At 34.9% G+C, this 24,698-nt stretch overlaps 1 protein-coding gene across 6 annotated transcripts in view; it reads right to left on the bottom strand.

Annotated features, from left to right (window-relative positions):
- Window positions 1-24,698, bottom strand: part of ATRNL1 (attractin like 1) — a 403,630-nt gene that overhangs the window by 250,544 nt on the left and 128,388 nt on the right. For all 6 annotated transcript variants that reach the window (XR_011904014.1, XR_011904015.1, XM_072339810.1 and 3 more), the window contains exon 21: window positions 16,845-16,897. Coding sequence is in view for 4 of the 6 variants with exons in the window: in XM_072339810.1 (XP_072195911.1) it covers window positions 16,845-16,897 (53 nt within the window). In the remaining 2 variants the exon portion in view is untranslated. The remainder of the gene's footprint in view (window positions 1-16,844; window positions 16,898-24,698) is intronic.

The following is a 24,698-nucleotide window of genomic DNA, read 5'->3' as shown; positions in this document are numbered from 1 at the left end:
ATCATAAGACAAAACAGAGACTAGATATAAGGCTCCTGTATCCCAGCCACACAAAAGAAGCATGCAGAAGTTTAAAAATCTTAAAATCTTAAAACAAAGGGACAAACCTAACCTATCTTGGCCACAGTGTGGATGCTGAAGAACAGAAGTATATCCCTTCACAGATTATTCCAATTCAGGGAAGACATCTGGAATGCTATATACCACAATAGAGCACAGCCTATTGTATTCGCATAACACAACAGTGCAAATGATGTCAGAGGCAAATGAAGGAGCTGATGCTTAGCAACCTTCTTTTGCAGTATTCAGATTGCTAAAGAATTAAGTTTATTTTCTCTCACAGCCGGGAGAATGGTTTATTTTTATAGTGAGCCAAAACTTTGAGCAAAATTTGCCTGGATAGATTCCATAAAACTAGATTTTATTAGAATATAAATTAGAAGAACTAATGTAAGAGGAAATTCAAAGTGAGAGTAGAAATTAAAAAGGGTTTCAAAGAAGTCACTCCTCTGTAGTATCTGGGTCCAATCTACTTCCACTCTCATAGGCTTCCTTCTCCAGACTGTATCAGGCAGCTTTACTTCATGCTGCCAAACTTCATCCTGACTGTAATACCTAATACATAATCTGTGCTAACATATTGTAAATACCCATAAACTAAGCAGTTACACAGTACATCATACTGTATTTCCCAATTCACAATGCCATTCAGTCTAGACAGCTTATCATGTAAGTAAATATAAAATTTTAAGTAAAATTTAATTGCATAATATAATCCGCTCTGAATAGTAAAATGCATAAATAGCTAAACGGGTAATAGCTAAATTGTTATTCAGTGTACACTTAATGCATACTTTTGATATATAGCTACGTATGATTACGATCAGGAATTCAGAAATGCCTGAGACTTTACTGCATGTATTTTTGCTTCTACTGTAAATTTTGATCAAGACAACCATAAGCGTTATTACCCTTTGGATAAATAGATTTCCTAAGTGCCACTGTTTATAAGAACACAAGCAGAACAGATTGTTTAAATCAGGAAATAAATCTGTATCACAGATATAGGGAAATTTAGAAATCTCTCAGTATTTATACATAGCATAGGATGAAAAAAAAAAAAAAAAAAAAAACAAAACAAACAAAAGCACACACACACAAAATACTAAACCACCATAGTAGCAACACAAGATAAAAGCAATCATTTTCAACTACTAGATCTACACAAACAAGAAGGTTGCAAAACTTTTAAAATCTGATGAGCTCTAAAAACGAAATAAACAAATTCAACCAACAAGAATTCTGCAAAAAGTGTTAGAAATAAAAATATTAGCAATAACCATTATGACTCAAAAGTCAATATCCAAACTAAGAGTATTCTTTCAGTGAATAAAGCTCTTGGTTCTCTAGAATTAGAATTGATACAATTGTTTTGGTTTTTTTTTGGTCAACTGTTTGATTTTTCTGTAAGAAAAACCAAAGCCATGTGTGTAAACTTTGTAATGGTTTCTCTTAAGATACCTTCCACATATCATATCATGTTACATTTGATTTTTCATTTGAAGCTTAAAAGATTAAAAAACATATGTTTTTAAAACTCGATAATGAACCCCACCCTTTGTTGAAAACACTTTTCTTCAACCTAAACAAAATTCTCAACACGTTTTTAATTCACAAAGTGTTAATTAGCTATAATGATTTTCTAAATAGACCAGGTAGTTAACTGTGTTGAGCGCTGCATAAATTCTTCTCTTAACTATGGAAGAAATGTTAATGACTTTATGGAATGACTGTTGTATTCTTTAATTTTTTAAACACTACCTGAAATATGATTTACCTGAAATGCAGAGACAATTCTTAAGCTACCTGTTTTTCTATACATTCCAAATCCACTGGAAATACTATGCACTTTCATTTGAGCTTTAGATTGTTTCAGTAAATTTTTAATATGCAGCACTTCACTTTCTGATGCCATCAATACCCTTCACGCTCACATTGCCTACCTTTTTTTTGTTGTTGTTTGTTTGTTTTTGTTTTTCTGTAACCCCTCTGAACTTTAATGTCTGAATGTTCTAATTTCTCTAAAACTTTTCCTGGGAAATGTCCTGCATAAACTCAACGAACCCACAACTCAAGTGTTAATTTAGCACACGCTGTACTTTGAATCTACAGTCTGGGTATTCTAGAGCTGCTGAAGGTCCCCAAGCAACCCTCCCAGTGATGAGATAGTAAGCTCAGTTCCTGAAGAATTCAGCATAGACATGTGCATGGTGCTTGACAGAGATCCCCACGTTGTGTGCTGCCTTCTTTTTGATAGTATTAAAATTGAGTCCTATTTTTGTCTAGCAGGATGTGTGCCTCTGTCAACTCAGTGTAGGCAAAGGAGAAGCAGTGGGAGGATTCAGGCCACCAGGGAAAAAGGATTTAATTTGCAGACAGATGGAAAGAGCCAAGAGGAAGTAAAATGACATAGGCACTCAGTAGGCAGGGAGGAGTCCCACAGTCTAATTTCTGTTCCCAACCCCTTCCTTCGTTTCATATTAAAAATTATTCAACAAAATAGAAAAAGAACATTGGAATATAAGACCACAATACAATCCTAACATCATCAGCAGCCAGACATAGCAAGGACTCAGTTATTGAGCCTTTTCATATCTCTATTTCAAAATTTTCAAAACTCTTGATGGCTTTCACTGTCAAAAGAAATCATTAAAATCAATTCAAAATGTCAGTAATAAGCACATGTGAGAACACAACAATAATCAGGCAAAGAAAGCCATTTAATTAAATGAGAAAATAAATTTCCAAAACAATTCTTTAATCATAATACTACTGCTAATTTTCAAGAAACTAAGCTTTTTCTTTAATGAAACCCATGTCTTTCTGTATGACTAGTATGGAAGTTTTCTGTTCACATCCAATGGGGAGAAGACTTATTCTGATATTTAAGCTTTTATATTAAAAGTAAACCGTGTTTTCTATAATACAAGAATATTCCCAAAAGAACAAAGGCTCAATGGAAGCCTTGAGAGATTTGAAATTCTACTTCACTACTTCTGAGTGCCACTACAACTCTAAGAATATACAATGATAGTATTATTTTTAAAAATGGATACATGTAATATAACAGTGATAAAGTTATATACAAAAAGGCATGTTAAAGAGGAATATTAAGACTGTAAAATGAACCGCTACAATCAAGGTTGCCTGTGAATTATTTTTGGGTGAGTGCACTCTTAATGGGCAGCTATTCAACACTTTGTTCTCTGCTCAGTACTTAGTGTTGGGCCCATGCCTCATTTACTACACACTACACAAACCCTTTTCCCAAGACTGAATTAATTTCTAACGTGGCTTTCTACAGTATTCATCACTATCATTTTCTAAGTTCTTCAGAAAAGTTAATGAATTTGTTACAATATTACTGTGAGATGAGCAGGCGCTATTAGTCCATTATCACAGGACAGGAAATGAAACAAAGAGACCAAGGACTAAAGCATCCATTAATCATGAGTACCTGATCGAAAATATCTAGAGTATGACTTTTTTCACATTTCAAATTAAGTAATAATACATATAATCATTCTTATTTTGTAGTTCTTTCCATCATTCACTATGATTCATGCAGCTACATGATCACTGATGTGTACCCCACAAACAGTTCCATTCTGTTTATTCTTAAGGGAAAATTCTGGGGAAAAAATATGCAGACATGATATTGATGATTACACAATCCTGCACTACTAAAGAATAACAATTGTGCTAGAAATTAGTTCCTCCACTTCCCTGGCATCAAATGCCTACATGGCAGATTTCAGTTTCAAAGGGGCTTTTATTAACTTCTTGTCAAAATTTAGCAACTTTGATTAGGTAGAAGATTCTAAAGAATTGTTTTTCTCTTGAGCTGCATCTCCCTTTCACCTTTTCTGTCCAACAGAGCATCCCATTTTTCCACCAGGAAGAAAAGAATGAACCCGAGTTCATAGCAAAGATGTGTATAACTGGAAATATTTATGGGATCCATTCCTACGGATCCTGCCATATCATTTCTTAATATGTATTTCTAAAATTGAAGAAACTGGCAAAAGTTTTTCATTACACGCAAGTGTTCAGAGAAAGATGTTCAGAGAAGTTTTTAGCCAGAAGTACTGCAGTACATGTCAAAGAGCCCTGCACTGTGCTACCAGACCCATGCATAACATAGCTTAGTTCCTTTCAGAGCAGCTGATTCATTTTATTGTCTGTACCAAACCGTCACCTGCTGCCTCATTTCAGTCCTATGTTAAAACATGTTAGTACGCAAAAACTGCTGGTCTACTCTGACAGGAAGTCATGTTTTATAAATGTTGAGGATCACATGATCTTCATGGTCTTCACCTAATCAATGACTAAATAACTAAAAAAGACAATTACATGATGCCTGGATTGGTACATTTTCATGATAATTCTGCACAACCAAATAAACTAATTCTGTGAAGAGACACACCATAAAATAGCATTGTTCTATTTTTCTTCCTTGAAATCACTTTTGAAGCTAGAGCAAGAACCCCACTCATGACTGCTACGTAGCCCCATCAGTCAGTCTACCTACATTCTTCTATTTAGGGAATATTCTATTCATGAAGATTATAAAAGTTATACCTCAACCCCTTCAGTGTACAGACAATTTGCCTCTCTTTTCCTCTTTCTAAGCGATTTTTCTCTATTTTCAGTAAGTTTGTTGAGAACAGTCCTATTCATATTCAACTTTGTCAGCAGAAGTGTTGCTTTTGAAATCAAGTTTCATTATCAAATGCTATAAATCAAATTCATTTGTGACCAAAATAAGTTCTGCTTGTATTACAAAGTTATGGGACTACTACCAGAGCTATTTTCAGTCAGGATAATTATTTTGAACTTTCAGAGCAGCTGTTTGATTCATTCTATCATCTGCTAATGTCAACCATTGCCTCACTTTTGTTGTTATATTAAAATATGTTGGTGTCTAACATTGCTTGTTCATTGTGACAAAGCAAAAAGCCATTTATTGTATAGACTTTACTATCAACTAGCAAAATTTGCATTTTTGATAAACGTAGTAAGCATGGAATGAGCTTTAAACTCCAATTTAATTTAATTCTAATTTAATTAGTAACTCCAGCAGTTACTAATTAAATGCTTTTTTCCTCATAGAGAAAACATGTGAGAATGAATTTCACAGACGTTTGAAGTTATAATAATAATAAAAAAAAATACAGTAACAACAAATTAGTGTTTCTTTTATTGTACTTTAAAAAGATAGCTAGACTAAAGGACTACAAATAGACATAGAGTTTGCTGTCATAATCAACAAACTGAGTAACTATGTTTTATTTAAAGAAAAATTCTCTCCTGCTTATGAGTTCTTATGAGTGGTCAGTTTTGATCCTGGGACAGGCAGATACCGAAAAAAATCTGATGATGTTAAAATTTTATTCATCTAAATATTGCTGATAGTCTACACTAAGTCTACCTCAGCCAAAGCTTTCTGAAGACAGCTTGTATCTTTCTAAGGTAGCTGCTTGCATCATGCAGGCTCTTGTTCATCACTGGTGAAAAATGCATAGTTATTGGTAGCTTGAAAAACAGCAGTATATAGCTGAGAATCTTCTGTTAGAGTTTGCTATTGTGCTCTTTGAATCTGTTGTAGTTTCCATGAAAATAAATAAGAGGCATTACTTTTGGAGCAACCTATAGTTGGACATTTATCACTGCTTTTGTCCTGGCTCTTCAATAAGTCAAAACAGACATCAGCAATTAAAACAGCAACCTCTGAGTGATCAAGTATTACAAGGAAACAGAACATACGCTTTGAAAACTGGCTACAAATATACACAGAAAAGTAAGTATTCCTTTAATATTTTGGCGTTTTCAATATTCTTTCTTCCTTTTTCTTATCGTTTAGCTGATATTTGCTTATGAAACCTTAAATCTACAGTCCCAAATGTCAGAACTTACTCCACATTGCTCAGCTCCACATGAGCTGTGTGAAACACACAATGTACAGTGTAGTTGAGATGTTTCAACTTTGCTGATATTCACTGTTGTTTCATAAAGAATTTTAACATGCTTTGTTCTGAGGATGAAAATTCGTTACAGCAAATGAAACCTTAACACTTTCAGGGAAGCTTCAGTTAACACTGAATAGAAATACATGTTGTGTACCCCACTCTGCAGCTTCCTGTATTACAGTATCGTGAACTGCAACAGCTACTTTCATTGTAAAAAACAGGGAGGAGATATAGTGCCCTGAACTGCTGATTTTTCTCAGTCACCCACTCCTTAGTATAGATATATTCCTTGCTTCTGAGAGGGAACCTTGCCCACTGTGGCAGGGCTCACTACCTCCTTTCTGAAATAACTTGCAATATTCAATTTCCACTCCAAACAGCTGTCAGACATTAAAAGTAATATTCATTGCACTACTTTTTTCTATGAAACAGGAACCGGCTACAGCTGTGTTTTTATTAACTCATGACCTTTCTGGCCACACAAAAAAGTACTGCTAACAAAAGTGCACAAGCAGAATAAACCACTTCTTCATTTACTGCTTTGTCTAGCAGTGACTAGCTTTACACAGAGCTATTTCCACTTTGTGATAGATGTCAGACATGAGCTCTTTAACACAACTAATCTAGGAACTGGAATATCATGCAAAATAACAACAAAATGTAGAGAACAATTTGACGGCCTGTTTGCTCTCATTACTGAAAAAGCACTGACAGTGAATATCTTCTACATCTGATCTTCACAGATCTAGTAACCATTACAACGAACACAAGGAAAGCGATCTATCTAAATGATGTAGTTTTGCATTGTCTTTTCAAGATGAATTCAGTTTTTCTCTACCATATAACCCACTGCTTGGTTTAATAATGTCCTACCTTCATCTTTTCTTTCATTAGCTGTTCCTAATGTCACATAAAGTTCTAATACTTGAAAAATCTGTCTAGCTGTATTTTCACAGACCCTACAGAACTGATACACATTTCTACTCAACAAGACTAGACTCTTGAAAATGCCACTTTATTGACCAAAAAAAAAAAAAAAAGTGAGATTCTTGCCCAGAAAATTTCTGCCCAGATTTTGCACAGCTGATCATTTTTTCAAAATAATTCTGATGGTCATGGCACTACCTTAAGGGTGTAACACAATAAAGCATATTCATTTACTCATGCTAGAGAACATAAAGAGACAAATCAAATGCATATATATTACTTCTCTACCAGTGTATCCTCATGCTTCTTGACAGTGATATTTTTCAAATTTCCCTTAATGTCATTTGCTATTGCACCTATTTTACTAATGTGCATTGCTGCATATTGACCTCTCACAGTTTGCAGTTCCATTTTTTCCCAGTGTTACCCTTTATATCAAGTGACGAGTAAATTACACTTTGCTGCCAATGAGTTATATTTCTGCAATATATTTTAAAACATTTACAATTCAAGCTAAGAAAAAGTGACAAGGAGTCACTGCCTACTTTAAAATAAGCTGAAATTGAGCTGTTAGCCATTCAAAAGAGAAAGCTGAACTTGATAATGACCATTTTCCAACATAATATGAATTTTCTCAAAGTTCATAAAATCCAAAGTTTTACCATTGTCTTTAAGCATAAATGACCCTCAATATATTTCAATTATCAGAGCCCTTCATCCAAATACCATGTAAGGGCTTCACACCACTCATTATAAAGCAGAAAACATTATTGATTGCTCTCTTGATTTTTTCAAATGTGTGCTAAGATTAGGTGGTTCAAGACACCTGCATAGCAAGTCTTGTGCTAACAAGACAGTTAATTAAGTGCTCAGGCTGTAAGAATAGAAGAGGCTAAGCTGTCCTTAAGCACTCCATATTAGCCAGTGGCAAAAAATATTCCAGCTGACATAGAAAAGCTATTAGACCGTTTGAAGAACTCCCAAAGGAACCAACAGAAATTCTCCTACAAACCTTAAGCCCCTTTCCTATTGAAGTCAGGTATTTTTGTTGCTTTTTCTTCTTTTTCCACTGGTTCAAGATTTCACTACAGATCTCTCCTCAAAGTCTCTCTGATCAAGAATTCTCTTTTCCCTAGGAAGTCAGCAGTAGAAGCAATGCAACTGCAAAGCCATCACAAAGGTAAAAGAGCTGGATTTCCCTTCTCTGACAGAAGGTAAACTAAAGGAATACTGACGGTTCCTTTCCTGTTCCATTTGCTTCTTACAGCCTCAGGCTTGGGGAGCAATAAGGCCTCCCAGGTGTTTGAGGAGTGACAATCCACTTCTTTTTGGATGCGCCAGGAAAAAAAACACATGCAAAGCACAATGTAACAACTCAAAAAAGTACCTATCTCAGTGAATCCCACGTCAATAAGCTAAATAAAATACTGCATATACACAGATCTTTGGATCAGTTTCCTTCTAAATTAAAAAAAAAAAAAAAAAAAAAAAAAGCTTCACTCACGGGCTAAAGTACAATGAAAAGTATTTCTCATTCAAATGAGTTCTCCAGGCCAGAGTCTCCCTTTTCAGAGGGATAAATTATCATAATTTATATTGCTTATATTTTCTTAACATTATATAGTACTTATATGTAATGTTAGGAATTACTTACAAAATGTTACGGCATCCCTGGAACAGCCATATAAATAATGAAAGAAGCTAATTCAGACTTCCATTTGCATATGCTTAAATATTTGCCTATTATCAACTTCTGCTTAAAATTTAGGAAACTCCATCTTTATCCATCTTTCTTTGGCTAAATGCAGTCTAAATAAAAAGAGCATCTAAACAAATTGTCACTAAACCATCTACTTCAGCAAAAGTAACATAAATAGTACGCACAAGGAGATGTCAGTTAGTAGATTCACTAATAAGCAAAGCGAAAACTTTCAGAGAAAGGAAATAATCCTTATTTCAAAACTCAAGTATGATTTCTGAAACAGATACACAGAGAAAATACCTGATGTTAAAATAAAGATTTGCCAATCCATAGCAAAATCTGAAGATGACTGGCCACAAAACTGTTTCTTTAGCATGCCCAAAAACAACTGCAAGCCAACCTGGCATTTGGCAAATGAGTACATAGAGCCTGGGGTGAGATCATGATACTTAATTAGGAGCTTGGTATGGTTATTGTTTTAATTCCTTGGAAGGCTACAATTCATTTGTGTGGTTATTTTAGCTTAGGGCAAACACTCTGTTGCTTTTTTTTTTTTAATGTTCTTAGTTTGTTGAGACTAATCTTTTCTAAAACTACTTAGAATTGCCTGATTCAAACTATAATCTGTTCTACTAGAGACTTGAAACACTAACATTTCTTTTTAAATAGAATTTATTTGTATAAGCCTGCATATTCAAAAGACAATGACAGACATTCTTATGTATTTATAAATAATAAAAATTGCCTCAGTCCATATCAAAGTCAATCAGTGCCAGATATAATTGGAGGAACTCATTAAGTCAAGCATGTCAGTTCCACAACTACAGTATGTAGCCAGTTTAAATTAATGCTGTCCCAAAAAGAAACAGGAATTCTACATATCAGAAGTAGAGAATCTAACTGCTAGTACATACCTCCCAACTCAGCTAAAACAAATACTTTTTCATTAGCATAAATATATTGTTTCTGCCCTTTAAGTTTCAACATAATTTTTAAATATCCGGAAAATCTTTGTTAACAGTGGTATTAAAAGTTCCACTTGCTGTTTATCTCCTAAAACACTCTCCTTGGAATGTTCTTGAGTTTAATCTTTTCCTAAGCATAGCAAGTCTGCCATCTAGTGCTTTATAGCCACCTCTAGTACATGCTTTATTTGATCTTTTTAATTATTATTGTTTTAATAAAGGATGTCATGCTCTAAATTCATAAATGCATGTACCTGCACATGTACACACACAGTGGTTAAAAGTCACATTTAATCTTCTTGCTAACAAGTTGCATTACATATTTCAACAGCTATTAACCCATACAGACATCTACTCTCACTTATCGATTGTGAGAACTACTCATAAGCTGAGAGCAACCAGTGTCAAGCATCGTCCCAGATCTTGCACCCACCTGCTCCTAGGACAGCTCTCTTCAAAGGCTGCTTATGTCTGTGGCCTATATTAGAACTCAAATTGTAAGGTCAAGAAAAAGATAAAAGGTATTGTCAAATGGTAGGGAAACACCAGGTGGGCTGAACTATCAACAGGTCAGAAATTTATTTATAGGCCTGAAATTTATTTTGACAACATAAATAAGAATGCATTATCTGAGGACCATTCTGCTTTAAGATAGTATTGAACTGATGCTTCTAAGAAGTGAATATAAGAAAGATGTTTCCATAAATTACTGACCTTTAAAATCTATCCACCACAGCATTATCTTGAAAGATGGTTTGCTATTACAAACAGGCAAAAAGTCAGAAAGGAAAAATACAAACACCTCTAAAGAAGTACTAAAACTTTCACGCCAAAGTGCAGATATGAAAAATCAGTTAAGATTGTTTTTTCTTAATTTTTATTGAAAGGAAATTTTGGACATAAATAGGGATACAAGGAATATAAGAACTAAGTATTTGGTTCTGTTTCAGACACCACTCACTTTGCATAACAATGTCCCTTAAAAGATTCAAAAAGAAAATTTAACTCTTTAGAAAGGTAGGGAAAATGGGTAAGGACCGTCCCCCAAACACACACAAACTTCATGCTTTCTCACCAATTTCAGTTCAGAAAGTATCTTGGAAAGCCACTGATATACTGAGAAAACTGAACATTGCTATCCTATCCTCCATCAAGGAAACTAAGAAGAGCTATAATTGTTTCAATTCTGAGGGTATGAAATTGCATTGTAAAGCCATAAACCTATTAGTCATTTTGATCTCCCCAAAGCTGCTACAAAATATTTAATAGCTCACATACTATCACATTTCTCCATGAAATGTATTATAACTAAAATATAAGAAAATAATGTAATAATAAAATAACTTAAAGATATCCTTGGATTTGTTTTAAATCTACAAGTATTTTTCCCCACTAGTAGTTACACTGGATCTTTTTAGTGATGAACAACTGAGAATTCAGCAACACTTCCCACAGCTTTACATTTCCTCCTCCCTTCATGTCCACTGGGCGGATAAGGAAAGCTGAGTGGTGTCAGTGCTTTGCAGTACAGCTCAGCCTTGAGGTTTCTGCAGATGGGACTACTACCTTGCTTTTTTATCTGTTTCATCCCAGAACAACTGAAACAGTGCCTGATGATCTACTGCAGAGCTGACATTTCCTAAAACATTGAGCTGAGATAAAAATTAGAGCTGTGGAACAAACCACAACAAAACTAGGAAAACAGTTAAAATCTGTATGGCCTTTCAGACACTTTTATGGGCAGATATTAGTGCTTCCGCTTTTCTAAAGGCTTTAAATCCAACAAAACTCCTTTAGAGATGGATATTCTGGCAAAGATGTGGGGGGGAGAGGGAATCAATAAATAGGTTTTAACTTTACAGAAAGCCATGAATCATTCAGTCCATTCCTGTTCTAATTCTCTTCATAAGTGACCCATCCCTCTTGAACTCTACACATTCTTGGATTCTCTAATCCTTCTCAAAGGTCACATTCTAATCTGCCACAAATTTAAAAGCAGGCCTGCTCTGCAACATAGCAAATTCTACAACATTACCCTGAATACATAATGCACATACTTTTGAATGCAAAATACAAGATTCTTCTGATTTCTCTTTGAGATTATACATAGTTATACATCCACAAAACATTTGTCTAACCCAAAGATGAGCAGCAGATTATCAAAATTGTTAAGCTATTGTGATTTTATTGTTTTCAACTACACTCCTGTTGTGCACTGCTGAATCTGTGAATGCTTCATACTTAATTGAATTGTCTTGCCATGTAACCCACTACTGCTGCCTATTTCAAAAGAGCAACCAAATGAAGAACTACCACTGTTGATTTCAGTTTCCAAAAGCAGTGGAGAAAAAGTGTTTCTAGGCACATTTAGAACAGTAAAAGGGAGAAAGAAACAAAGGTCCCTCAAGGCATATCTGTTTTTATAACTACTTTTTCTTAGCTGGCTACTTAAGTGGGTTTTGGTAAGGAATCGTCTTGGTGGAATGGGCAACACTTGAGAGCTCTGCTCCAGCAGTGCAGCGCATCCCTGCTCGAACCATGGGAAACATTTCTGCTCACACTCTTACTTGGGAGAGCTTGAAAAGAATGCACAAAAAGCAGGGAGGACTTGGGAATGCTTTGTGCTAAATAACTCATCTGGAAATTTTGACAACCACACAGGTGGATAATGCACTTTATACTCACAACACTGATTTGCTGAAGCGCCTATGTCTATGCACAGAGTAGTTATCAGAAACAGATACTCTCTTTGATTGAAATGTAGGATTCAAACTGAGACACTTAAACTAACACACATATAGCAGACATTTTGGAAAGATTTTGGCCTTAATAATGCAGATTTCTAAAGGAAGCTTATGGAGTAAAGTATAATACCCTTTCAAAAGGAGTGATTGTAAGCAAGCCTATAATCCACTCTCTATGTAAAAACACATCGTGAATTATGTATTTAAACACTCATTTCCCTAGAGCACTCATTTAACTATATATCCATTTATGATTTAAAGCACTGTGTCCAAATACGACCTGGGTCAGAATCTCAGAAGTAGCATTTGTCCCAGTGACTCTTTCCAATCAGTCTAAAACCATCTGGTTGCTGCATGTTTCTTTGCACCCAGGAGCACTGGTTCTGACAGCAGCATATTTCTAATGCTGACATGTGAAGAACTAATCCAGCAATTTGGATGCATACTTCGCTATCTAGGTGGCACTGTTATACATCACTCTGGCTCAGATACCAAAGAACAATAACAACAACAAATACAAATACATCACGACAAAATGCTATATTTATGGTTTGCGTACATGCATAAGTCAGCTGAAAAACCATTTCTGGCCTCCATTCAAAATTCATTTATATGGATTAAATCAACTTGTAATCGTACACTGAAAAACTGGTTTCTAACAAAAGGATCTGGAGATACTGAGCCTCCTACCCACAAAACAGAGGAACAACCCAGAACTGTATTCAGTCTCCAAGAGCACTTACAAAGGCAAACAAATCTGACTTTTCAATTAATGAAGTTCCCCATTTTTTATAAATACTCTAATTTTTATTATTCATATGAAATCTTGGATCGTAATTTCTCTCATATTCCTAAACACTGACATTTCTGACATTCCTGGCTCAAGAAATCCTTCTTCTCATGAACTTCCTGAACTGAAAATTGTTGTATGTAACAAAAAAAATCATCACTGTATAGTCATCCATTTGCTATACTATTCCCCTGATATTCATATTCAGCACTCACAATGTTGTAGTAGAACAGATAGAACAACATACAGCTGCTCATAGATTCTTACACTTTCAATATTTTTCTAATTTTTATATCTGTGTTTGAGTTTTGTTCTCATTTTCATATTCTGACAAGCTTTTTTTCTCTGTTGTGCTTTTTCAACCATGCAGAGAAGTCATGAAAAATGAAATTAAAATAAGTTTAATAGAAGCAATAGGCTGCAGTTTTCACACAATCTGGATAATATGATATTGCATGCCCTATTATGAATGTTCTATTTACTTTTATTAAGTTTTGATAATTTTAATCAAGTAGGTAACCTACTCATGTCCAGCGCTGCCAAGATTTGAAATGCCGCATTAGAATGAAATCTGATGTTTAATGAGCTGGTCCTGTTATCCGTAGAATTTGATGACATTTCTGCTGTTTATCTCCCTGTCATAGCATCTGTATTTTTAAACATCTATAATGTTTCAACATGATATATCAAAACTCATGTGTATGTATATATATATGTATACACACACACACATACATATGCATATATATATCTTTCTTTTTGATCATGCCAGATCTTTCTATAAATGTTCTGTTCTCATTAGTGCACACGTCACTTCTACAGTCATAGCAATAGCCATGCACAGCACTCATATTGTGCTTACTATCCTACATAACTACTAGAAGAAAAAAACAAGGAAGAAATTAAAATAATCTCTGCTATCTCACTGGCTAACTACTAGGTTTAGAGTTTACTTACTAAGTTAGCCATCAACTGACATTAATACCAGAGCCTAGATCAACACCAGTCTGCTCCCCCCTTTCTGGTGTTTAGGTTATCATTAACAGGCAAGAAGGAGGAGTGCAGGCAAGAGTTAGACCTTTTGGGAAGAGAGCAAGAGATGGAAATAGCTGAATTTTCACATGGCAGTGGGTATCTGCATCAAGAATTGCAGAAGTTCCTGTTAGACAACAGTCATTCTCAATCCACACCCTGCTGTTAAGAGAAACTCAGGACAATCCATACCATACAAAAGTTAGCCATGCACTCAGAACTGAATTCTATAGTTTGGGCTAAGAAAAAACATTCCAGTTAAGGATAACATTTGCGCAAGTGAATGAAAATAAAATTTAAGCACATAAAATATAGTCATTTTGAAGATGGCTGAACTTAAGCATGTAACTAAAAGCTTTCTAGAAGATCCCAGCCATTACAGTGAATTATTAGCTGAATTCCTATTTCAGGACCATTCATTCACTGAGTTTGGTTACAAAAGGAAGAAACAATTTTGCTTAGAAGTTTTATAATCAGAATAGGTCTATGAGAAATAAGTATATACCCTTCTGTGTTCGTTTGTATTTTCCTTCCACCTGAGCAATAACTACTAGCATGATGTAAAAAACGAGAATATTCTTCAAGGAGAAGCAATTGGCAATACAGGTGTTTAAACAGAAAGTTCCTATGGAGTAGCGAAATAAGTACAGAAAAATAGCATCCAAATGCATGTATTCTACAGAAGCAGAATTGTTATACAAAATTCTTTCTATATTCTATATACATAATTCTTATATAAATGACAATCAATATTAAAGTCATACTTTAAAATACCTAAGCATATAAGAAATGAAAGCTAAGCTTCATGACAAATTTTAATATATGACTTAGCAGGTAATGAATGGTGCCCTGACAAGCAATTGTCACTGAAATCTGAGGTCAGTCTGTTATCCATAAATTAACAATCATTTCTCATTATGATACATTACCCACTAAACGTAAGACAGACAGAATTCCATTATTTTAATTAGTGCGGATTCCTTCTTACCTCCAGATATTATCATTTATGTGCTAAATGTTGTTAAATGACTGAAATCATTAAAAAATTTATCATTCCAAAACAAGATTTTAAAATATTTTGAAATTTGACAGAAGACAAATACTGGTAGTGGGCTAAAGGTGAAAGGCTATCTTCAATACAGTACAGTTTGTCTACAAAATGATTTATAGACCCAACCTGTAACATGATAGCAAAAAATAAGGTTTTTCTTGGAGGTGCCTGAGGTCTACAAATCTCATTACCGTCATTTCTTTTCCACCTCTAAATTTAATAGCTTTTATTTTAAGGGTCAAAACAAACATTGATGGACATATACAAAATAGATTTCTTAACACTACCTCTCATGTACTCATTACCTATCTTTGATTCCATATAATTTATAAAACAAACAGGTACGAAAATCCAAATCTCTGAGTAATGAAATTTCTGGTTTAAAGAAGTAAGAATGTACCATGGAGAAAAACAACAAATGAAAATGAATTTATCTGATTCACATCACCTTCTAATCATAGCTCGAAGGATCATTTTCAATCAGGTCTATTTTATATTAAATATCAACAATTACAACATTATGTTTTAAATTAAATATTTAGAAGTGAACCACCAGTTTGAAGCGTTACAAACAAAGTTGTCTGTGGAAAAAAGAGCAAATAAAAACTGTATAACTGGCAAACGGTGTAATCCTAGAGATATGTCAGCATCTATAATACAGTACACGTCTATTATGTTCTGTAAAACACATATTGCAGATGCAAACAATTAAAGACAGAAAGAAACATTGGTAAAGAAAAAAAAAACTCATTCATTTGCTGGGTAGATTATGCCTTAAAGAGATTCTAAAACAAAACTTCTGTGCGCATTCTGAACGGATGCTACAAATACAGTCAGAGATACCACTTAATGTAAATTTAAATTGGAGGTTGGGATGGTGCTGGGAAATAACAGACAAACTGATTCAGTCTAACATGGAGCAGGTATGTGGAAATAGTTTGAAGAGATAAAACAATGTTCTTCAGCATCACAGTTTTTTTATGATGATTAAAATTACTATTTAATATTGATATCGGCTCAGCAAAATTGGGATATCTCTCTAAGGAATTTCTGCACATGGTTAATAAGCACTCCTATGCCTTCCAGTCTTTCATTAGGACTATCAGAAATGTAATGCTTTAAAAGTTAATTTGCCCAAGGCACCTTTCCTGCAACTATAAGGACATGCAGGCAACACACATGCTCTAACATTAATGATACTCTGGAGAACTACTGTGCATCGTGCCCCTTGGAGGTATATTGGCTAAGCCATTCACAGTGTCCTAAGAAAATGCTACTGTTTGGTCTATTTGCATTTTCCTATCACAAATTCTGCCATTTAAACAATGATGCAATTATACGTTCCTTTTATTCACATACAGAGTTATAGTGCAATGACTTGGTCATTGCCCCTACCTTTGGAGTAACTTCCAGTAGACTTTAATTTGCTTTCTCTAGTAACAACCAGAAAAGTCCAGGAGAGCAAGTTCATTTTTTCAAAGAATCAATAGGCCCCAGCTTCAGAAAATCCCAAGAAAAATATTTAGTTTTTCAGAGGCAACAAAATTACCACACAATGCATAAACAGCATTTAGGTACTGAACATAAAAAATGTAAGTACTCACAGTAACATGTTCCCCTAAGCGGATTTCCAAGATACCTATTTTCAGAGTCACAGCTGCAGGGGGAAAAAAAAAAAAGACAAAAGCAAACATTCCCATTAAATAAAGCATAGATTTTACACAAATGCAGCTAGAATATTTTTTCCAAATAGCATGAGGTTGATTAGTAGCAGCACCGGCACAAGAAAACAAAGTATGGGATATATTTCTTAATCACGATGAGCTGCTTTCTGGAAGGATCTCTCTTCTTGCAAAAGTACCATGAGTGATGAGGCACTTGAATAGGCACCTCAGTTGTGCTTAAAGTGAGTGCCTGCTGCAGGCCTCAGTGTTTTGTGTCCACTGTTGGATAAATGGGAGCAGGGCAGGGAGGCTGAGCACAGGATCTTTCACTATCTGCCCTAGGGACTGCTCACCCCCTGGCTGCCATCCATCCCTCCACTGGCTCTGTTCAAGGAGACAGCATTGATCAGGCTGCTGTTCACTGCAAAAACTGTTTGCAAATAACTGCCCCCTAACATGCACTCCCAAAACACTATCAGAGCTTTGCACCCTTACGTAACCTTCCACATGTGCTCAAGCCACTATTTCAGCAATGGAATATCCATCCTCAGCTTCAAACACACAAACACATTATTTCAAACTCTTTTATATCAAAACAGCAAAATACCCATAAGCATAAAATAATGACTACACTTTCACAGCACCTAATAGAACCTAGATGTGCTCCAGTGCTACACAGACTACTCTAGAGAGGCTAATCCTAAACTATTAACTGTAACTAGACCATCGCAACCCTTTCTGGGGCAAGAAATTACTGCCATGTGCATAGCACAATGGTGTTCCAGAGGCAGCAGACCGTGCACAGGATGTTAGGTGAAATTTAGGCTGAATACAGCGCACTGCATGCAGACTGTCACTGCTAGGGAAAACAAATGCATGTGAAAAGAACAGGAAAAATACCCTTCTTCTAAACATACATTTGTTTTCAGAGGCGTGGAATATCCTATGGAATATCATAGGGATCAAACCGAGTTACATAACACTTCTCTAAGCACGTCACGTACTTTAGTAGAAAATAACAATCTTGTCCTAGGTTTTCTTGGCTATTGTACAGAAGTCTCCAGAAAAATTATAATTTGCTATTAAGCATACAGAATGTTTCATAAAACAAAGAGAAAACTTATCACTGCCTATTAAATTTCATAGAAATATTTTCCCACAGGAAATCTGGCTTAGTTTACGCATGGAATACTCTTTCATTACTTTGTTCTCTTAGAGAAACTTAAACTGCAAGGAGTTTTTGCTAGTTATGGAGTTTTATTTATAAACGATATTTAAAACGTTCTTCTTTCAATGTCATATGAGCTAACAAGCATGCTGTACAATACTGCCTGCCCTTCTGTTGTTCTCTTCAATGGTTTCAAACCTGGTGTTTATTACCATGTTCATTATTCAAAATCAGGTAGAGCTTAGTTCACTCCTACCACAGAATGGGACTTCTTTATTTCTTGAAAATCTCTATTGAAAAAGAAGAAGAAGGGGGTGAAAAAAAAAAGCTGTTTCCATACAGCTTCCTTTCACCCTTCAGCTGCCCTTCCTATGAGACGAAACCATCTTCTGTGGGTCAGTAATTACCAGAAACCAAGGATTTACAGAATCACATGCTTTTTTTTTTTTTTTTTCCTGTGTGTTATATTTCTGTTTATATTATAGAAGAAAAAAAGTGAAAACAATAAGTAAGAATACATAAAATTATCCATAAAAGTCAGTGTAACACACCACAGGTCTTACTGCTTAAGAAAGCACACAAAGAAATGTTTAATACAAAAATTATTAGGTATGTAATACTTTGCCATAGACAAGTATGCATCCAAACCCCAATACTCATTAATTCCCTGATAATTTTAAACTTGACCTTCACGAAACTTGAGAACATGGCAATACAATTTTACAGCTACCATTTCAGCCTACTGCATGATGAAATGATAAAATACGCATAATAATATTTTCAGGTGAATTATAATACAGTCACAGCATTTGATATACTATCACATTTATTATATTTTCTGTACAGTGAACTCTGCAGAAGGCATTTTACTCAAGGGGGTGGCAATTTTGGGCAAGCCATGTCCAGTCTACTGGTCTTAGGAGACAGAATATGAGCACGACGAGCTGCTGTATGGGGTTTTACTGGAAGTACTTGTAGTTCTGCATGCTATGGGTACCACCCAACCTGTCCAAAGAACCACCCAACCTGTCCAAAGCCATGCGACATCACCACGGTGCAGAAGGAAACCTATTCCATAGGAAGGAACTGCACAGTATGCCAGGGAATATCCATCATGAGATATTCCCTGAGCCTGGGGTTCCCAGCATCTGCACTGACATAAGCTTTTCCCACCATATTTACTCTTCTTTTTCAACTTATTAAAACAATTTATTTATTTATTTTTAACATTATGCTATTCATTGTCTGGCTTTTCTTTTTTAAATACAGGAGGAATCACCCTTTCTTTCACTTTCCCTCTGTCCCTTGGTGCAAAACAATTTCGTAACATTTAATAGTAGTAGCATGAGGTGGAGTTCTTATGAATTAAGGAAGTCTACTTTAACCAGAATAAAAGATGATACTTAATTGCTCCATTTTCAACATAGTAAAAAGATAAAACTACATCTAAAACTACTCATGTGAGTATATATGCTAAGTTCTGACTAAATTTAGTTTTGCCTTTAAACCCAGCCATACTTCATTACGCATATCTATTGCTCTGCTTTAGTCACTAATTATGGTTCCAATTACATAATTTTCTATTTGCTGAATTATTTCCTTATGAGTTTTCCTTATAGTATTTTTTGTACATTTTCTGAAAGACAGTGCGCATTTGAGCATATCTGAATCATAATATATGCTTCATATCTGTGAATTGGGAGTTATACTGGTTATAATGTGTGCTGTGAGGCTATGATCATTTGCTTTAAGTGGCAATAATGAATGAGTGGTTCTACTCTGGCTTGCCTCCAGAGACCCGGCTCCCATTCACAAGTACAAACTGAGGCATTTCCTACCAGGTTACATACAAGTACTCTGGTTGGGTTCAGTACAAAAGTGTTCATCAAGCTACTGACCTCATGGCCAGCTATTAACCGTTACCCTCCAATCTCTCCTTCAGTTATCCTTTCAAAACTAAACCATTTTCTTCCTCTCTCTCTGCACTTCCTGGAAGTTCAAGCTAAGAAGTTATGGACAAATATGTAAAATAGAAATGCTGCTCGTATTTACTACCAACGTAAGCAAGACATTTACTACCAACTTAATGATAATTTCTGGCTTTCTCTTCTAAAATATGCTTTCAAGAGCATATTATCACTAAGTTTCATAGATTCTTAAGTAAGGTTGCGTGGTATGTATTGGTATTTCTCTCAAGCTAGTTTCTTCAGGCCTCGCACCTAAACAAAACCATCAGAATATAACACCAACCTGGATCTACAGCTCTCAAGGCTAATGATTTGATCAGGTGAAACCTCATAATATTTCACACAGCCTTTGATCTCAAAGGCAGGATTTTCCATAGCCCCGTTGTTACAGCTAGTAGGCATTTCTTTTCAATTAAAAATTAATGAAAACAAGAAAGAAGGAACAGGGAGAGAGGGACCTACGTACCTCTGGTCTTTCCTGAATTAGTATTTGTTCCCAATGCCAAATTCTGAGGGAAGGCAAAAATGTATGTCAGACCACACTACGGTCCTTCTGGGGCTGTTCTGTCTTCTTCTGGCTTAGGTACAGAAAACTGCTAAAGAGTGACGACCCATAACTCACATCATGTCCTTCCAATTCTGTGATTTCTTATAGGTGAAGATTAACACAGAATCTGAGGGAGAACCATCATATTTCTGATCTTCCGCTGGTCACAGACAGCTCTCAGACTGATTTTGCCAGGAATCTCAGCCTTGAACTACAACAGGTTCCTGATAAACAAAGACTAGTGGCACTGGTAGGTTCTTTCATAGCCCTGATCAGTGCCTTGCACCAGCTATTAGATGAGTAATAATGTTCTCTGGGAGTACTGCTTATCATCTGCTCTAGAGTCCTACTCTGATCTAGCCTTAATTTTTCATTCTGCTTGTTGTCTAGAGGTCTTGCTTCTGCTGCCTTTCATGCCAATAAATTCCTGCTTCTGAGGTACTTGTCCTAGTTCTAATATGCAGAATGAGCTTCTGTTTTCATTCTATATGCTGACATACACAAACTTTTATGTATATAAAACGACACATTCCTCTCCAAGTTGTGAACAAGTAACACGGACATTTCTTCCTTTGCATTTTGAAAGAATTAAGAGAAAATTCACATCCTAAAGATAAAGTTTAACTCAAATACCTCAAAAACCTTGGGTATTTGAATTTACATTAACCTGTTCAGAACATGTCACTTCACTGAACAAAATATACTGATATAGGTAACAAATATTTTTGTTTAATATTTCTTTCCAACAGTAGGTTGTTATGATGATCTAAATTCCATTGCATAGGACGAAATGTAGATCTAAAATTCCCTTTAGGGAAGGGCAATGAGGCAGTGAGAGGACTGCTCAGTGGTTCCAACGGGATTTTCTATGATGCCATTCTATATCAAGTTTTAGAAAACAGGGATGTTAAGTGAATTATTTCTCTGCCTGTAACTGCTCACATAGTGTTAATGGCTTCATACAATAGGAATGTGAAGAATAAATATGAAAAAGGTTTGAGTAAATTATAAAGTGCAAGCAGCAAGTTATTTTTTATTTATGAATTTTTTTTTCCCCTTTTCTTTTATTCTCCCATCCCATACACAGCAAAGTCCATTAAGTTCATGTCTTACTGCCAACCATTGATCTACCATAACCATGTTCTGACTTTACTAAAAAGTGATACCAATCCAAAGAGATACAGAAATATCTATTAAGAGTAGAATGCACAGAAGTATATGGGTGGTTGAAGAAATTATGAAGATAAATGCATATGTTCATTTTTCTCTGGTCCCCTTACTATGAAGGGCCTCAAACTCCATTTGTCCATGATAGTCCAAAGTCCTGTCAATTTCCTAGAGCCAAGATGACACTGATAGGTCCATTATGAAGTGCCAAATAAGTGGAAATAAATGCTATTGTTTATGTTGTGACAACAACTGTATATCTGCCAATACTATAGGTCTTGGCTGGCTCTACTAAAAGATGTTATTTTGCCCTTAAGAAGAAAACAGGAAATAAATGGCTGTAAAAGGGAAAGTGACTAAAAAAAAAAAAAACCAAAAAAAAACAAAAAAACAAAAAAACACTATATCCTTATGGCAGGTTACTGCAAAGTATTTTACAGCAGAAGTCCTTGTTAGCCACTAACTTGCGATAGACTAGAATTCTACCATACCTGTTGGGAAAGACTAGGAAAGACAAAGACTCTCCTCAAAAAACAATTTTATCATCCTATACTGCACCTTAAATACTCAGTCCTTCAATAAAGAAACTATAATAAGCAGTTTTTGTTATGATTTGTAGTTACCTCTTAAGTTCTGCAACCAAACCACACACTTAGGATCTAGGTAACTACATGATGACCACTTGTTTCTGTGTTGAATTTTGTACAAAATGAAAAGGAAACAAATAAAAAGAAAGGAAAAAAGGCTGTAACAAATCTTTAGCACATGCTTGGGACTGATGAATGTGGCAGATTAATGAGCAGGAAAAAAAAAGAATGTATCAGGATTACAGAGTACTGAAATTTACTAAACGAAGACCTTTTCTGACGTCAGAGGTAAATGAAGTGAACCCAGAAGGCAACAAAAAATCCTGTTTGGTAATCTAGACATACAGCAGAGGTGGGATATTACTGATGCAGAGATTGCGTAGGAACATTTACGGCATAATCCCTTCACAAGTCTCTATTTCACCAGCCTTGAGCGTTTCTATTTTCTATCCATCATTTTCTGACTGTCTGTTGGGTTTGCTTCTTAACTCAAGCCTGCATAGGATAATAGGCTACAATTACATTAACTGCCTTTCATCTCAGTTTGAATTAAATTTGTTCTGCACGCCAGCATGAAAATCTGTCCCAAGTCATTTTGCTTAAGTCAAAGAATAATAAACTGCCTCAGTAATAATACGGCCAATGGTTTTAATATTATGAAATATTCAGATTATTTTTTTTTCCCAGAGAGATAAGCTCAGAATTAGTTCCCAGGAAGAAAAGCTTCAGTTAAAATATTTGTCAAAAATACATATATGCATTCTACATTACAATGATTTTAAAAATATTTAAAATAGAATCCTACCCTGAATTGTTTTCACCTCTTCTTTCTTTCTTGTTTTTAGATCAGTTTTCTAATTTATGCAAAAGTAACACTATAATTTGTAATATTGCATGCAAATCAGAAAAACAAAATCCTTTAGCATCACTTGAAACAATTTTGATGAGAAACAAAGTATTTATCACATTTTCCATAAATAAAGGAGAGAAATCATCTGATGGAGCAGTGAAGAAATGCACTCTGAGGAAACTGTTTGGTTGTTGGTTTTTTTTTTGGCAAGATGAGACTGGAAAAATTCCAAAGAATTCACTCTGATTATATAATGCTTTCAGAGTATTCTGATGCATTATAGCAAACGCCTCAACCTTGGATCAAATCTACATTTTTAATTTAAAAATTCTCAAGTGATCATTATGAGACAAGCTCAAAAAATGTTACTTTCTGTACAACAACTATAATCCTTTCATCTTTGCTTCTGCGTTCATTTTTTCTCCCAGAATTTTAAAGTAAATATAACTGAAAACATTCCATGATCCTACAGTTCTACTTCAAAAATAGCTTCAGAGAAGAGTCCTAAACCACAAGACATTTTGAAAATGACAGAATATTTTATAAGCCATCTTGCTTTCACTGATTGAAATAACCAAGAGCACCAAGAAGAGTAAATATTTAAAAGCAAACAAAACTATTTATCTCAAAAGCAAGAAAATTTAAAAAACACATAGTACAGAAAAGCTTTAATGAAAGTCAATATCAAAAATGATGAAAAACTATATATATAATTATAACCTACTATAGTTTTATCATTTTTCGTCTCTAAAAGCAGGGTTGGAAAATGCATGTGATTTTATATACATCAGAGTGATTAAAATAGAACCAGCTGAAAAAAAAAAAAACTCCTTAAGTGATACTCAACAATAAGCACAGTTTCTAAAAATAAAATGATAAGAAATAGTGATGATCTTCTTCAAAGAATGGATTTACTGAATTCCCACTTCTAAATCTTAGAAATATTTTATTTTTGCATGGATGGCACTGAACAGCAGTAAAATTCTTCAGCTGTTTAGATATGCTGTTATCTCTGCATTTATTCATAAACATAGCAGCAGTACTATTTCTCTTTAACATGAAAAACTGATTGCCTTAATTTACTTTTTCCTTTTTTTTTTTTTTTTTAAAATATAAAACAGTCATCATTTGTTACCTTCAACTTTACCTCAGACTTTCTTTATTGTCTCCAAAAAACAAACATAGTAAAGAGAAGGAAAATGAATGAACAAGCAAAATATCAGGAGAGAATGGGAGGAACTTCTGAAGTACCTTTATGAAATCATTACTGCCATTCCCTACGTGATAATTTACAGTTGTTGACCCAAGAGTAGAATAAAGCAGAAGTAAAACATGTGGTCCCTGATGCACACCGAATCATGAAACATTCCATCTTAAATTTCAGTAACAAGGCCTTATTGTGCTGTTAAACATTTATCTGTATCCACACCCAAATCTGTGATTAAACCAAGACCATATGTAAGAAAGGATAAGATGACCTAAACAGGAACAGGATTACAGAGTCATTT

This window comes from Excalfactoria chinensis, chromosome 6, assembly GCF_039878825.1.
Source record: "Excalfactoria chinensis isolate bCotChi1 chromosome 6, bCotChi1.hap2, whole genome shotgun sequence".
Classification (NCBI taxonomy): domain Eukaryota; kingdom Metazoa; phylum Chordata; class Aves; order Galliformes; family Phasianidae; genus Excalfactoria; species Excalfactoria chinensis.
The sequence above is the reverse complement of the archived record's forward strand: the minus strand, read 5'-3'. Positions and strand labels throughout refer to the sequence as shown.